Genomic DNA, 13,330 nt, shown 5'->3' on the forward strand with positions numbered 1-13,330 from the left:
AGGATTAGTGCTTTAATTAAATGAAAGTGCATGATTTGTCAGCTACTTTCTAACTGGGGGAAAAAAATGTTCATCGCTTCTGAATCTGCTGATGAAATGTATGCAATTAATGTGTTTCATTACTGTGTAGTAATCCTCCACCCCATTATTTAGTTTCTATAAGCATCTGCTTCAGTGTAACTCTCTTCTGTTTATGAAGAACTGAGAAAAAACTCTGTATTGCCATATGAGAAAATATGGTTTTCCAAACAGAAATTGATACCTTAAACTTACCTAAGTGCTGCTGTTGCAGTAATATCAGCTTATTCTGAGTTGGTTTGAAATGTAATTATGTCATTGAGGTGACAAAGGCAAGGATTACTTTAGTTAGGTCTGCTTCCAGAAAGAAATGTTGTAGATGCAGACCAGAAGAAACAGTATTAGAGGATGGTCTTCCAGCTAGGTTAGAAGTTTCACTGGATTGCAGACCATTAGCAAATGGCAAATATATCTCGACAGTGAAAGGGACAGGGAAATTCCTGCTCTCTTTTGGCTGTTTTCCTCTGAATCCTGACACTGCAACCTACCTTCTTCCCAGACAGGGTCTTTGCCATTTGCCATCTCTTCATCAGTCTGTAGTCAGCACAGAAATGAGGAGCTCTGAAAAATCAGGCATGAGGCAGTGACTGCTCATGTTGGAAGCATTCAGTAAGGAATTTATACAGGACGCTGCTTTATAAACCTATTGTGCATCAGCAGTCTGTAAAGAGTTGGTCTGGCTCATGTGCTTTGCTTTTTCACCTGCCTGGGGGAAAAAAAATGGAAGTGGCACTATTCTAACACCTTTAATATTTACTAGGCATTAACAAAAACTTTCTCCTGATACATAAAGGTTTTGCTCCTCAATATGTATCCAGAGTTCAGTTAAAAATTGACTGACTAAACAACCATCCCCATTCTTGAATCTTTTCATCAGTCACCAGATTAAAATAGCTAGGATTAATAGGGTTGTCTGCTCCTCAAAACCTATTTCAATTGAGACTTAACTGCCATGACAGTGAAAGAAAAAGGATCTTTATTCTGCATGAATGCACAGCTATAGTATAAAATTTCTGGAGAAACTTTGATACAGTTTGACAGATTTAGTTATAGACACATAAGCTTATTGGAAGCTAATTAAATACCTGAGCCAGAATGTGTCTATTTTGTTTTCTACCTTGCTTTAAATTTTGTCTTCAGAATTCTCCATTGAGAAAAACAACATTTAATACAGTTTCTTAGCAGATTATAAATGAAATTATAGTATGTTGAAAAAAAGGACTAAATAGTTTTAGGGAGTACAGCTATGTTGAAATTCTTCTGGTCTCTGTATTTCTGCTTGGCAAAGTCCAAATTACTGCTTTTCTTCTAGACTTTATTTTCTTTCCTGTCTCAGTCTCTCACTAAAGAAGTTGATTATCTTTATAAGCAGTGAATCTGACTGTAGTATATAGGCAGTGCATATGTTTTTACCCCTTATTTTTAATAATTTTGGCAGTCATAGTATTACTTTCAAGCAAAGCACTTAGAGCATAAAAACATAGGGTTTAAATTGGCTATGTTCTTTGAAAGCTGAGATACAGCAACAGAAGTTTGATGTTTGGGGTAACTCTTTATTTCCACAACACTTTCACAATTTGCATACGAGTTTGCTGGTTTTTCAAAGTCACAGTCTCTGATACCAGATGGAAAATGTCACTGACTTATGAAAATAAGGTTTAAATGGTAGTCTGCAACTTTATTTAACTGGCAGGTATATCCAGGTGTGTTCCATGTGCAGTGTGTAGATGGAGGTCCCAGTCATTCTTTTACTTAATACTCATTGAGATACTGTATTAGGAAAAGAAAAAGCAGTTGGTTTGCTGTGCTCCCAGGGTGCTTGTGTTTCTGCCCCTTTTACTGAGACTTTGACTTACACATCTAAAATTCAAAATTTCACCACCTAGTAATGGCCCTTGCATTGGATTGCAGTGGACTTGGTTCTCCAAATAAATATTTTTCAGTTGAGGGATTTTCTTTTTCCAATATTCTAATTGATGCTGGAAGAAAAGCCAAAAAAATCTGCCCAGCCTCAACTGGCCCAGTTTTTTGGGAAGTTCCTTGCTGACTTTTGCAGAGCAGCCAGTCTGATTTACTCATAGCGCAGGCATGCAGACAGTAAAGGAGAGATGCAGGCAGAATTACAGGACTGGGAACCTGTTTCTTTCTAGATAGACTGGAGAAAATGGTGCAGAAATCAAGAGGCAGTGACTATCTCACCTCACCCCTTTTCTTCATAGGCCAAAGGAAATGCAGCATCTGGCTTCCCAGCAAAACTATTCTGCTTCATACGAAACATCCAGCTGAGCATTTGACCATGCTTCTTGGAAGAGGAGAGGCAAATTCCTTGCCTGGAAGTGTGTAGTGTTAGAGGAAAGGGAATGAGTTAGAAAAGTTTGGTATATTCTGAAAAAGGTGTTGCCCAGTGAACAGCACAAGTTCCTTTTGTTACTGCCCTGAGTTCCTTGGAAGTGTACTCTAATAATGTTATGTGCATTAGCATTCTGATAGTGAAAACAATGCTAACGGTTGCAGGTATCTACTGCACAGCCCAGTTGTCTAGATCAGGGACTTTGCTTTTGGGTCTTTTAATTTAGAGTAATGAGTTATCAAGTAATTTCAGTACCTCTAATTTAATATGCTTTGTGTAATGGCTAAACTTTAGAAATTAATTTTAGCTATTGTTAGGAAAGGAATGACAATACAAAATGTTCTGTATTTGTTCTTGAAATGGAATTCACGTTGAAAGGTAATACATGCATTGTCTCATTTCCAAATGATTAAACATACACTTCTGGATTCCATAATGAACACATTTTCATACCAAGTATCTCATTTACCTGGGTTTTTTTTAATCATTTAACTAGTACATGGGGACACAGCTATTAATCTCTTTTGAACAGAAAGCTTTTGAACTAAAATTTAGTCTGACTATAAGCAGTATACTTTTAGACTCACTACTTAGCTAGTCAGCATGAGGTTTTACACTTGGACTTCAGACAGTGCAGCATTGTGATGCATCTCCTCAGCCACAGAGATTGTGCAGGCCATTGTAAGCTGCCCACTGATCCCCAGAATTTCTAAATAGTTTGAATTTTTCTACCCATAGTTTCACAGTCTGAAAAGCCCTGGGCTCAGAATAACTAAAGACTGCCTAAACTGAAGGGAGGAATATGGTGATTGAGAGCTATACTCTTCCAGTGCAGTAACACTCCATAACAGAGGGGCAGCACATCAGATTTTGTAAGAATCTGGTCCAAGACTAAAGTTAATATCCCTCCCCAAAAGAGTGTGTCATTAATCTTGTCACCTCTCAGTTCAGATGGAATGCACATTTTTTTCTTAACCTATCTTCTCCGACATAAACGTATATGTTTCATATCAGCAGATTAACATTGAATTCCATTGAAAAGCTTTTAGATATGTTAAACCAAGCAGCAGTGCAGTGTTCCTGCATGTCTTAAAGGAAGCTCTCCAACCATGTAAACGCCATAAGGAACCAAGTCTTGTGGCATCAAAATACTAGGCTGTTAAAAAACTGCAGGGTCACTGTTTACTTCACAGGCAAGGAAATTATTTTATTTTTCTATGTGATCTGATGACACTATAACCTCAAGAGAGACAAAGAAACATGCTTTCTGATATCTTTTTAGATACCTGTTCTGCAAGTACATTGAATTTGGCTTGGACAGCAAAAGTCTCTTCCACAAGGAATTCATCTGAAAGCCCACTGTGGTCACAGTAGCATTGCTTTCTGTTGCACAGATGTGTGAAGAAAGGCTACTGCTTTAATCTCTGATACTTAACCTGGTCTGAAGCACTTTGAATTTTATAGAGAAGCCAGATAGCAGTGTGGGCTCCTAAAAGGCCAGGGATGACTTGGGCCTTGCACTAACAGCTTTAGTCTTTGAATCAAAACAGGCAGAATCTGGTCATTAATCTCTGAAGGCTTGTAAAATTAATTGGAATAAGCTGGAAATGGTGCATGTACTCATGCTCATTTGACATTTTGGGATGACTGAAACTTGGGATGGCAGCCTGAATGTGGACTACCTGGGAATGTGTTCAAACAGCCACATGGGGGAACTGGTGGCAGTCCATGAGTCAGTTTTGGGACCCAGAGCAAGGAGGTTTACACATGCTGAGGATGGGTGTGCTCAGCCTTTGAGGCTAAGTCCACGTTAACCAAAAGAGTATGCTTCAAAGAAGACACCTTCTGAGGGGGGTCCTTGTTGCGGATGCTCTATTTTTTTGGTGGAAATCAATATTTATAAAGTATGGAATGACAGGAAGGCAGGGCCTGAATTCTTGAGACGGGCTGTCCCCAACTGTATATGGAAGCTGCTTTCCCCAGCGCCAGCAGCGCATGGGTGAGGCAGTCTCAGGCTTCACAGTGCAACAGTGCCATTCCCTGACTGCTTGATGCAGTCAGCCTGCTGGCGACAAGACTAGTTTCAGCTTGTTCCTATTTTTGGCATAAAGTATCTCCTGCAGCGTCTACTCCCAAGTTAGCTTTAGCCCATTTGCCTGGAAACCGTTTTTATTCTCATGAATCGATGCAAAACTGTGGGTGATGCACTGAAAGCTGGGGAGGTCCATGAAGTTACATTTTCTTCATTGCTAAAGGCACTAACGGTACAGCATAGCAATTCCATGGCATTAGTTGTCATTAAAAAACAACTAATCCCTGCTAATGGGAATTATGGATGTTGTTGAATGCTGGATATAAGCTGTTCATTGTTTAGAAAATACTCCATTGGGCTTCTCAGTGTCTGCTATACCCTCCTTAGAAAAACACTGTGCACATTTTAGCCCTTCTGTATCAGACTTGATGTATTCTTGAATCCCACCTAGTAAGAAAGTGCCTTGCAAAACATTAAAAACTTTAGTATGGATTTGCATCATGATTAAAGCCAATTCGTTGTAAAATGGTAAATTGTTTCAATCTGGGGCCTACTTAAGGCTGTCTGGGCTTTGCCAAAAAACACTGCCTTTGAGATCTGGATCTTCTCATACCACTAGCTTGCCTTTTTATAGTTCTTTTGACTGGCTGTACCTGGTAGGATTAGTGTCATAATGGATACATCTTTTAAACCTTCATCCCAGAAATAAGTTGTAGGATATAGCCCAACACCTTGGAGACTCTCAAAGTGCCAGAAAGCTTGATGTTCTTGCACTGTTTGAAGCTAGGCTGCTTGGATTGAAGCCTAGATTGCCTTCAGTGATAGAAACCTGGCATGATGCATTGACTGACCTAGCAGCTGAACAACAAAGTGCATTTCAGAGAAGTGGACTCAAAAAAATTTCCAAATACTTAGTCTTACCTTTGGAAAGATTTGGAGCATCACTAGCACACAGAAACTAAGATGTTGTTCTCCTTGACCCTCCTCTGTTTTCTGCCCCTGTTATTCATCTATTCACTCTCCTTCTATCTTAACAACAACAACAACAACAACAACAACAGAAAATCAATCAAAAAAATGCATTATTTTCACAATTTCTGTTGAAATAAGACATTGCACAGCAAATACCATCTCTCCCAGGAAGCAAGTAAGAGAACAAGGAACCTATTACAGATTTTAATCATGATGAATGCTTTTCAGTCATGCCTCAGGCAAATCCTGCAAGGAGAGGTGGTAAGAATCTAGAGACAGTAAGTCTATTAACATTTCAGATGAGTTTTGAAAATCAGTTAGGTACATTATTCCGAAAATCCTGTCTCACTGTGTGATAAGTTTCTTCTCAGTGGCACTTGTTGCTACTTGCTGCAGTATCAGGTCCTGGATGTCAAAAGCTCAGTGGGGAGCTACAGGATTAGGTAGATCTGTGCCTGTGACTCAGTGTTTGCAGCATCAGGCTTCTATGTTAACAGTCTGTGTAATGTAATAAGGAAATAAATGTTGTGTTATCTGATATTGCTTAAAAGGGAATAATGGCATAATTCAGCAGTTCATGGTGCTTTTGAAAAGTGTATGAGGTGTTAACATTACTCTAGGAAAATAAGCCTATGTTTGTAATATGTACATACATGTTCATGCCACTTGTGTGGCATCAGAGCTTGGTCTTTGGGATTCTTTTTCTGAATCACTGGACCCTGGAACGTGTCTGCGTTCTCCAGTTAAGATACATGTCCCTGCCCATCCTGTGCTTGTATCAAGATGAGATTCACAACATCACGATCCTTTCTTCCCTCTGTGCCTCAGCTTTCTGTAAGGTGCTCAGCCCAAAAGGGTGCTATGGTGCACCCTCCTGGCATTGAAGCTACCAGATACACCAGAATACAAACTTTCACTGAATTTACATAGTACCTCTGTGACTCAAAGCTGCCAGTCAGGTCTTTTTTACAGCTCCAGGATTAGTTTACCATTTCATTCTCATTGCCAAGAGAGACATTACAAATGTAAGTTATTCTTTTACCTAAGCTCAGGAGGGTGAGGTGTTGGAAATATTAATAGAGCTCTCATTATCTTCTGACAAAGATTTGTCATGTCGGTACTAATTTATACAGTTCAGCAGCAAAAGCTCCTAATGATTCTGTGGACAAAAAGGAATTATGTACTAACATGTACTTTAATTTAATAGCATTAACTCTAGGAAAAGCAATTTTTTTGAAATTTTACCCTTAAGCTGTAGTCTCTGTGGTCTCCTATTGCATATTCTGTTTTTAAAAAACGTACCGTTTTGTAGTTTTAAAATACATTTAACTCTCACTAACATAAGTGTTTGGACATCTGCCAATTCCACTTTGGAATTTCAACTGATAAAGAGGGTAGCCAACAAGTAGGTGCATATTTGTTATAAATCCAGGGATAGGCTTTGTCATCTTAGATGAGATAGGTATTGTTTGTATGTCTTCTTCTAGCTATAACTAGAGAAACATGAACAGAAGAAAAAAACTTTTTCTGTCACAGGCTTAGTTTTTAAAAGGTTGTTTTAAAACTCATTTTGCAGTTTGTTTTCAGTACAACACTGATTTTAATATGGAGTAATTAAACTGTAAGCATTAAATTGCATAATCAAGAGTTCAGTTTTTAACATTACATCAGCAAATTAATTTCTTGCATTTTTCATGTCTTCTTTAAACATGTAAGCAAAAACCACAGAAAGCAGATTGGAATCTCACTGCAGTGAGAAATATGTGGATTCTTCTCTGTTTCTTCTTAGAAAACTTTGCATTCTGACATAAGTAGTTTGGGTTTGAATTTCAAATAAGCATACATGAATGTTTGACTTCTGACTTCCAAAAAAGCATATACCAATGTTTATGCGTCAGTCTTCACAGTAATCTGAAGTGTTTAAACTTTAGAAGGATGGATCTTGTGGGTATTTAAATATTCTTTGCCTACAGTTAAAGTTCAATAAGCACAGTTTGCATATGGCTTGAAAAGTTTTTTTTCTAGGTCCGCTCATATATAACTCATATCGCTGGCATTTGGTGAATTGTAGCTTCCAGTAGAAATGAGGAATGTTACCTCTTTAACTATAAAATAACTGTGTCACATATGCAGTAAGCATGAAACACACAGTGGACTAATGGGACTTGTTATTGATGATGCTGAAAGCTAAATAACCATTAGTATTAAATCTTATGAATAGACTCTTGTCTTTCATCTTACCTCTTCAACCAGATAAAAGACACAGAGGCTATTTAGATGTCATAAGAATAGTTTGTTGAAATCCTTCCGGACTTAGGGGGGGGGGAAAAAAAATCTCTCTTCATGTTGCTTAGTGTTTTGTTGCGTTCAAAGAAATGCCAGTATGCTAGTGCTGAAAGAAGAATAGAACAGAAATCCAGCATTATGTGTGGGTTTAGGCTTGTTAAAGATGCTGTTGAGTTGAAATAATGTGCATCCGTTTTCTGCAGAAATCTCTTCATCAGATTTAAAAAATATATAGAAAAGTCACTAACATTTAAAATCTGCAAGAAGCCTTGTAAGTCCCTGTTAGAGCACTGTGTACTTTTCTAGTTCCATTTCTTAGAATGTTTTTAAATGGATGTAAGAAATTAGAAATATCTGACTAAAAACTTTTTTAAGAAGATGTTAACTTTATGTAAAGCCTCTATTCATGTAAGCATAAAGGCTTTTAAAGATCTAACTAGCAACCTTCTCAGTTCTAATGATAAAATTCACCGAAGGTGGTTGTAAATTGTACTCATCTTTCTTACAGAGTATTTTGAAGCAGAACATATAATACACTGTTACCAGGTGATGTGGAAGAATTATTCAGCTCTGAGATCCTGTGTGATAGCTTTGGGAGCAGTAATTAAATTGCAAATAGCTCTTGTGAAATTCTAGTTCAAGTAAATATTGCTAGATTTGTTGTGAATAGATATTAAAAATACATAATAATTAATCATACAGTTTTTTGTTTTATAGGGAGCAGAAGTGGAAAGCTGTGGTGTTAATACCATGTTGCTGGTACATTTCTTTGGAAAAGAAGGAAAGGAAAAACTTCGCTATTCTGAGTTTTTCAGGTATGTTTTTCAGCTAGGCAAGTCTAAAAGCAACCAGTCCTGTTCCTACCCCCTCTCCTTTGCACCAACACTGGCATTAATCTGACCTCACACTGAGCTGATTCAGAAAGTTAAAGCAGGTAATGAAGTAGGAGATTATTCATGATTTTGCACTATTAAATTTCTAGTTTGGCTCCTGGAGTCTGCTGTCTGCAGGAGTTGAGCACCATAGTAACTCCAAAACAGCAATGGGACTGGAGGCCATGAGAGTTGACACTACCATTCTTGGCAGCTGTATGATTACATACATAAAGACAAATGATTCATGAGTATTTTTCTTGATCGAATCACCAAAAAAGTGACTACTGATCATTTAAAAAAGCTTTTCTGAGCTGAGACACCCCGTCCCTGTTACAACTGTCATGGTAGGCTACAGGCAACTTCTCTGCTTGCTTCAGATTCCAGATTGTGTTGAATCTTTATCTGTGCCTTTTCCTTTACCCTTTGAAGTACTTTCACAATGGGCCTATGCAGATACTTTATGGCATTTATGTCAGAACTGAGAATTGAGCCAGATGGTAAGCACCACATCAGAATGAAACTGCAGTGGAATACCAACTGGCCATTAGCCATTACTCCTGGAAACGTAGCTCTGTTTTTCTATTTCACTGTAAGCTTTGCGAAATCAGAATAGAAAATTCTAAGATTGATGTAGGGAATCATTCAGTTTATATGTTGTGTTCATGTCAGAAAGATCTTGTACTCCTTGCCTACATCAGAGTATGAAGTTCTGCTGTGGTTGCTTTTGACTTGAAAACCCAACTGGGTATCAGCTGTTAGTGTTTTAATTGGATGAGGTTCTTTCTTCCAATGTTTATTTCAATCAGTAATGGTGACCACCACCTACACAGCATCACAAATTAACTGGTTAAAACTCTCTGTTACTTGGGAAATCAATTTATCCTGTTAGTATGAACTACAGATATATGTCGCTATGTGAACTTGGGCCCAGAATCCAAATGCAGTCTTTCTTTGAGATAAATGGAAGTGCCTCAATACCTGTGTGAGTCTTGGCACACGTCCTGTAGCACAACATCAAGAGAATATTATCTACATCAGTATTACCTTTTCTACAAAAATAATCAGTCATTTACAGACTGCAAAAATAAATTAGGATAGTGTGGTTTAATTTATGTTCAGAAGCAGAGAATCTGTGTCAGCCCTCTTGAAAAAGAATGTTGTTGCAATAAGCAGAAGTTTGTGGAAAGCCAGAGTAGAAAAGGAAGAGTAGCAATTTTTCTAACACTAAAGTGTTTGGCTCCACTGTCTCTGGCACACACCAGTCTTCAAATAAACAACCTTTCTCTTTTGAAGACCTTGACTCAATAGGAATCTAAGTGAGTAAAATAATTTAAGATGCCTCCAGCTCCCTCTTCTATAAATACCATAGATCCTCTCAATGAAACAAAAGGCAGAGAGCACCAGTAAAAGGTTATGTTTGCATATACAGTGTAAACTGAAAAGCCTCAGGTTTTAGATAAAATCCTACATTGGCTGAATGAGGCATGACATTGATGAAACTATGTACCTAGTACATTCAGAACACGTAGGTTAAAGACCTTTGCCTACCACACAGATAGATTCCTGTAATCAAAATCAAACTCCCACATCTTGCTCTTAAAATCCGTGGGATAAGTGTAAGGTTTAATGCAGGTAATTTTTCAACAGTGGCAGTTAGGTTTCATGGAGCTGGAATGTGCCTCTTTATCACTGCATAGGCACTCCATCTCAGTTGCAACATGACAGTGAAGTTTGTTTAACACGCAGAAAGGTGAATAAAAGGATCACTGTCTTTTTAAGCTCTGTGAAGATATCACCTTTCACATGATTTTATTTGCAAGTAAATCAAGCACATCATTTCTGGGTTCCTATTGTTCAGAGAAAATGTGATTTCTATCTGATGGCCTCTCATAACATTTTACCTTACGCGGGAAGCTATTGTTGGCTGTTTGATCAAAGTGCCACGCTGTTTTTACAAGAGATGACTGATGAGCTGTACAGACATAGATCATTGTCAAAAGCAGAAAATAACGATGGTAAATGCTTTTATCATTTTCCAAGTTCTTGCCTAGAAAGCTTTTCCATTGATCAGTGTAGTACCCAGTAGAAAGTAAGGGTGATTAGGCTTGATTAGGACACACTAAAACTTGTCACATTAGTTAAATACACAGATATTGCTGTGCTGTGGAGCAAACTTGAAACTAAAAAAAAAAATAAGGCAGGAACGCTTTCTTTGTGAAATTTCACTGTACTTACATGGGAATTCAGAAAGCTGAGACTAGTGTTCTCACCTCATTACTTACATATGTTTTCTTCATGCTTCCTCCTTTTCAGTTTGGCTGACATTTCTTTTTGTAAGTGTGCAACCATCTGTATCTACATGTACACCAGTGATGTCCAACCCTTTTAGCCCACAGTCCAAACATTTAAAAAATGTCAGACAGCCACAGTCAATACATCAGGGCAATTAATTTGCCTTTCTTTGCATTCAGATGGCACAAAGAAAATGAAAACTGTCTACATCTCTTGAGGCAATGTGGAGCTGATGTTAAGGCAGCTCTTGTGCCTCCCTTCCTACTGCCCTGGCAACAGGAGGAACAATGGCTATAGGGAGGGAAAATGGTTAAGCATGTGGTGCTCCATCTGCCTCCAGCTGGTGCATGGTTCCTGGGAAAGCATAGGTAGGTGATACACTCAAGGACAATCCTTAAGCTGTTTTTTACCAGATACAAAGAATGAGACTAGGAAACAGAGTATCAGATCACTTTTCAACCGTTCTTGGGCTGCTGGGAGCGTGGAAGTAAAGTAGTAACTTCTGTGTAGGTATTTTGTGACACCAGTCAAGGTCTTTTCTCACTGTCCTCCATAACATAGTCAAAACAGCAATCAAAGCTGCTCCTTTTCATTCTCTGCTGAGCAGCAGTGGTGGCACTCCCACTTCGTTCTGCAGCTTCTCCTGGGACCACTTAGAAGTATGTCTTACATCTTTCCCATAGTAACAAGGTAGTTTCAGAGATCTTAAGGTAGGACTCAAGGAACATATGTTCAGTTCCAGACTGCCACATGATTTCTTGCCAATTGTATTGTCCTTAGCATAAGGACAATATGATAATTATTAATAGTAATTCACAACTTCAAAAGTGACACCTTGTTTCCCTGGCAGAAGTTAGGAAATTTAAATCTAAATGATTCTGGGGTATGTTTGTGTACCTCGCCAGTAAAGGTATTGACTCCTAGTCAAATGCAGCTGAAATCATTATTCTCGTGTGTCAGTTTGCAAAAATATAAAACAATATGCAGCAAGTCTAAAATTATGTAACAAAGAAGTGTAGGTTTAATAGAAGAAGCTGTAACCAGGCGAGACTTTATTCCCATAAAATATTAACCAGTTTGCTTCAGATGACCACCATTCAGTTTTACACCTCAACACCAATGTCATCTTCTAATACCAGGACCCATCTTAGAGAATGTCAGGTTTCAAACATGAAGCTGAAAGTTCTCTGGAATTCCAGGCTTTTTATTCTTTTGCATGGGTTTCCCCTGTTTTGTGAGACATAAATAATTTTTGGTCTTTTCCTTCCAAAAAGTGTTTCACTTGTGCTTTAATTTCCAGCTATATTGTATATACTATTTTTTATTCTGAGTAGAAAACTATTTAGTTTTCTAGGTATAGCAGATATTTCTTCTTGACAGCCACTGGTTTTTTTCCCCCTGAAAAAAAGTCCCTTACTGATCTTGTTTAAGTATGTCTAATCCCAAATAAAAGAGGAGACAGTAATTCACTCCCTAAACAGTTTAACAACTGCTATGATTTTTTTTCTGTAATCTGTCCCCAAGCAAGCTTAAATCTCTCACAGTCTCCTTGAAGGGGAAAAAAAAATAAAGTGCAGAGAATATATGAAGAATATTCAAAAACTTTCTGATCGTTGCATTTATTTCCTGGGATGGCTTTCCCGGTATGGTTAAACAATGGGCATCTTTTAATTATGTAAGGAAAATTAACATTTCAAATCCAGTTTATGGCATTGCCTTACCTGATCTGTTGCTTCCAAACTTCCCATTACTTAATAGAATTTTGCAGAAATATTCTTTAATCATGATTTCATTTTTGTTTTCTGCTTTCGCGTGAATGTCATAGATTGTATGAGCATACACAAAACATGCCTTTTCCCTACCTGTCCTGTTTCTTTCCTTAAATATTTTGAATCCCTTAGTACATTTCATTTGAAACCTTTCATTTAAGAAATCAGAATGATCGAGGCTGAGCCCCAGTGCTAGTGCTGCCATTTTTCTGGTACCGTTCTGTGTTTGTGCCAATGCATGAGTACAGAATCTCTTTCAGGTAACATCGTCAGCCAGCAGTGTTTTTGCTGTGGTGATAGCTTGTAAATTTTCTGTGATTTTCATCTAGGGATTTGGAAGTGCTTTGCAGAAGTAAAGTATGATTGCCTCCTTATTTGTCTCTGTACCTACGCTTGTATCTATGTGTGTATATATATAGGGAGAGCCTTAATACACCTAAAGGTTACATCTCGTGCAACCAGGATCATTCAGTGAGGAAGCAGAGATGAGAATAAAATCTGGCTTCATGACTGTATATTCCTGTCATAACTGAATCTGAGTATTTCCCAAATATTTAGTAAATCTGTTAAGAAGAATCTGTTTCTTCCTTTCCTAAATACTTACCAAAGAAATAGCTTGATTAGTTTCTACAGAGTGCTTATAAATGAAAGTGAGTAGTTTTGTTTGATTTGGTTT

General features: G+C 37.9%; 1 protein-coding gene across 1 annotated transcript in view; it reads left to right on the forward strand.

Annotated features, from left to right (window-relative positions):
• The window catches only part of MICU2 (mitochondrial calcium uptake 2), a 147,278-nt gene that overhangs the window by 123,640 nt on the left and 10,308 nt on the right, over nt 1-13,330 (forward strand). The window contains exon 8 of the mRNA XM_030477887.1: nt 8,436-8,533. Within this exon, the coding sequence (XP_030333747.1) occupies nt 8,436-8,533 (98 nt within the window). The remainder of the gene's footprint in view (nt 1-8,435; nt 8,534-13,330) is intronic.

The sequence above is a fragment of the Strigops habroptila genome, chromosome 2 (assembly GCF_004027225.2).
Source record: "Strigops habroptila isolate Jane chromosome 2, bStrHab1.2.pri, whole genome shotgun sequence".
Classification (NCBI taxonomy): Eukaryota; Metazoa; Chordata; class Aves; order Psittaciformes; family Psittacidae; genus Strigops; species Strigops habroptila.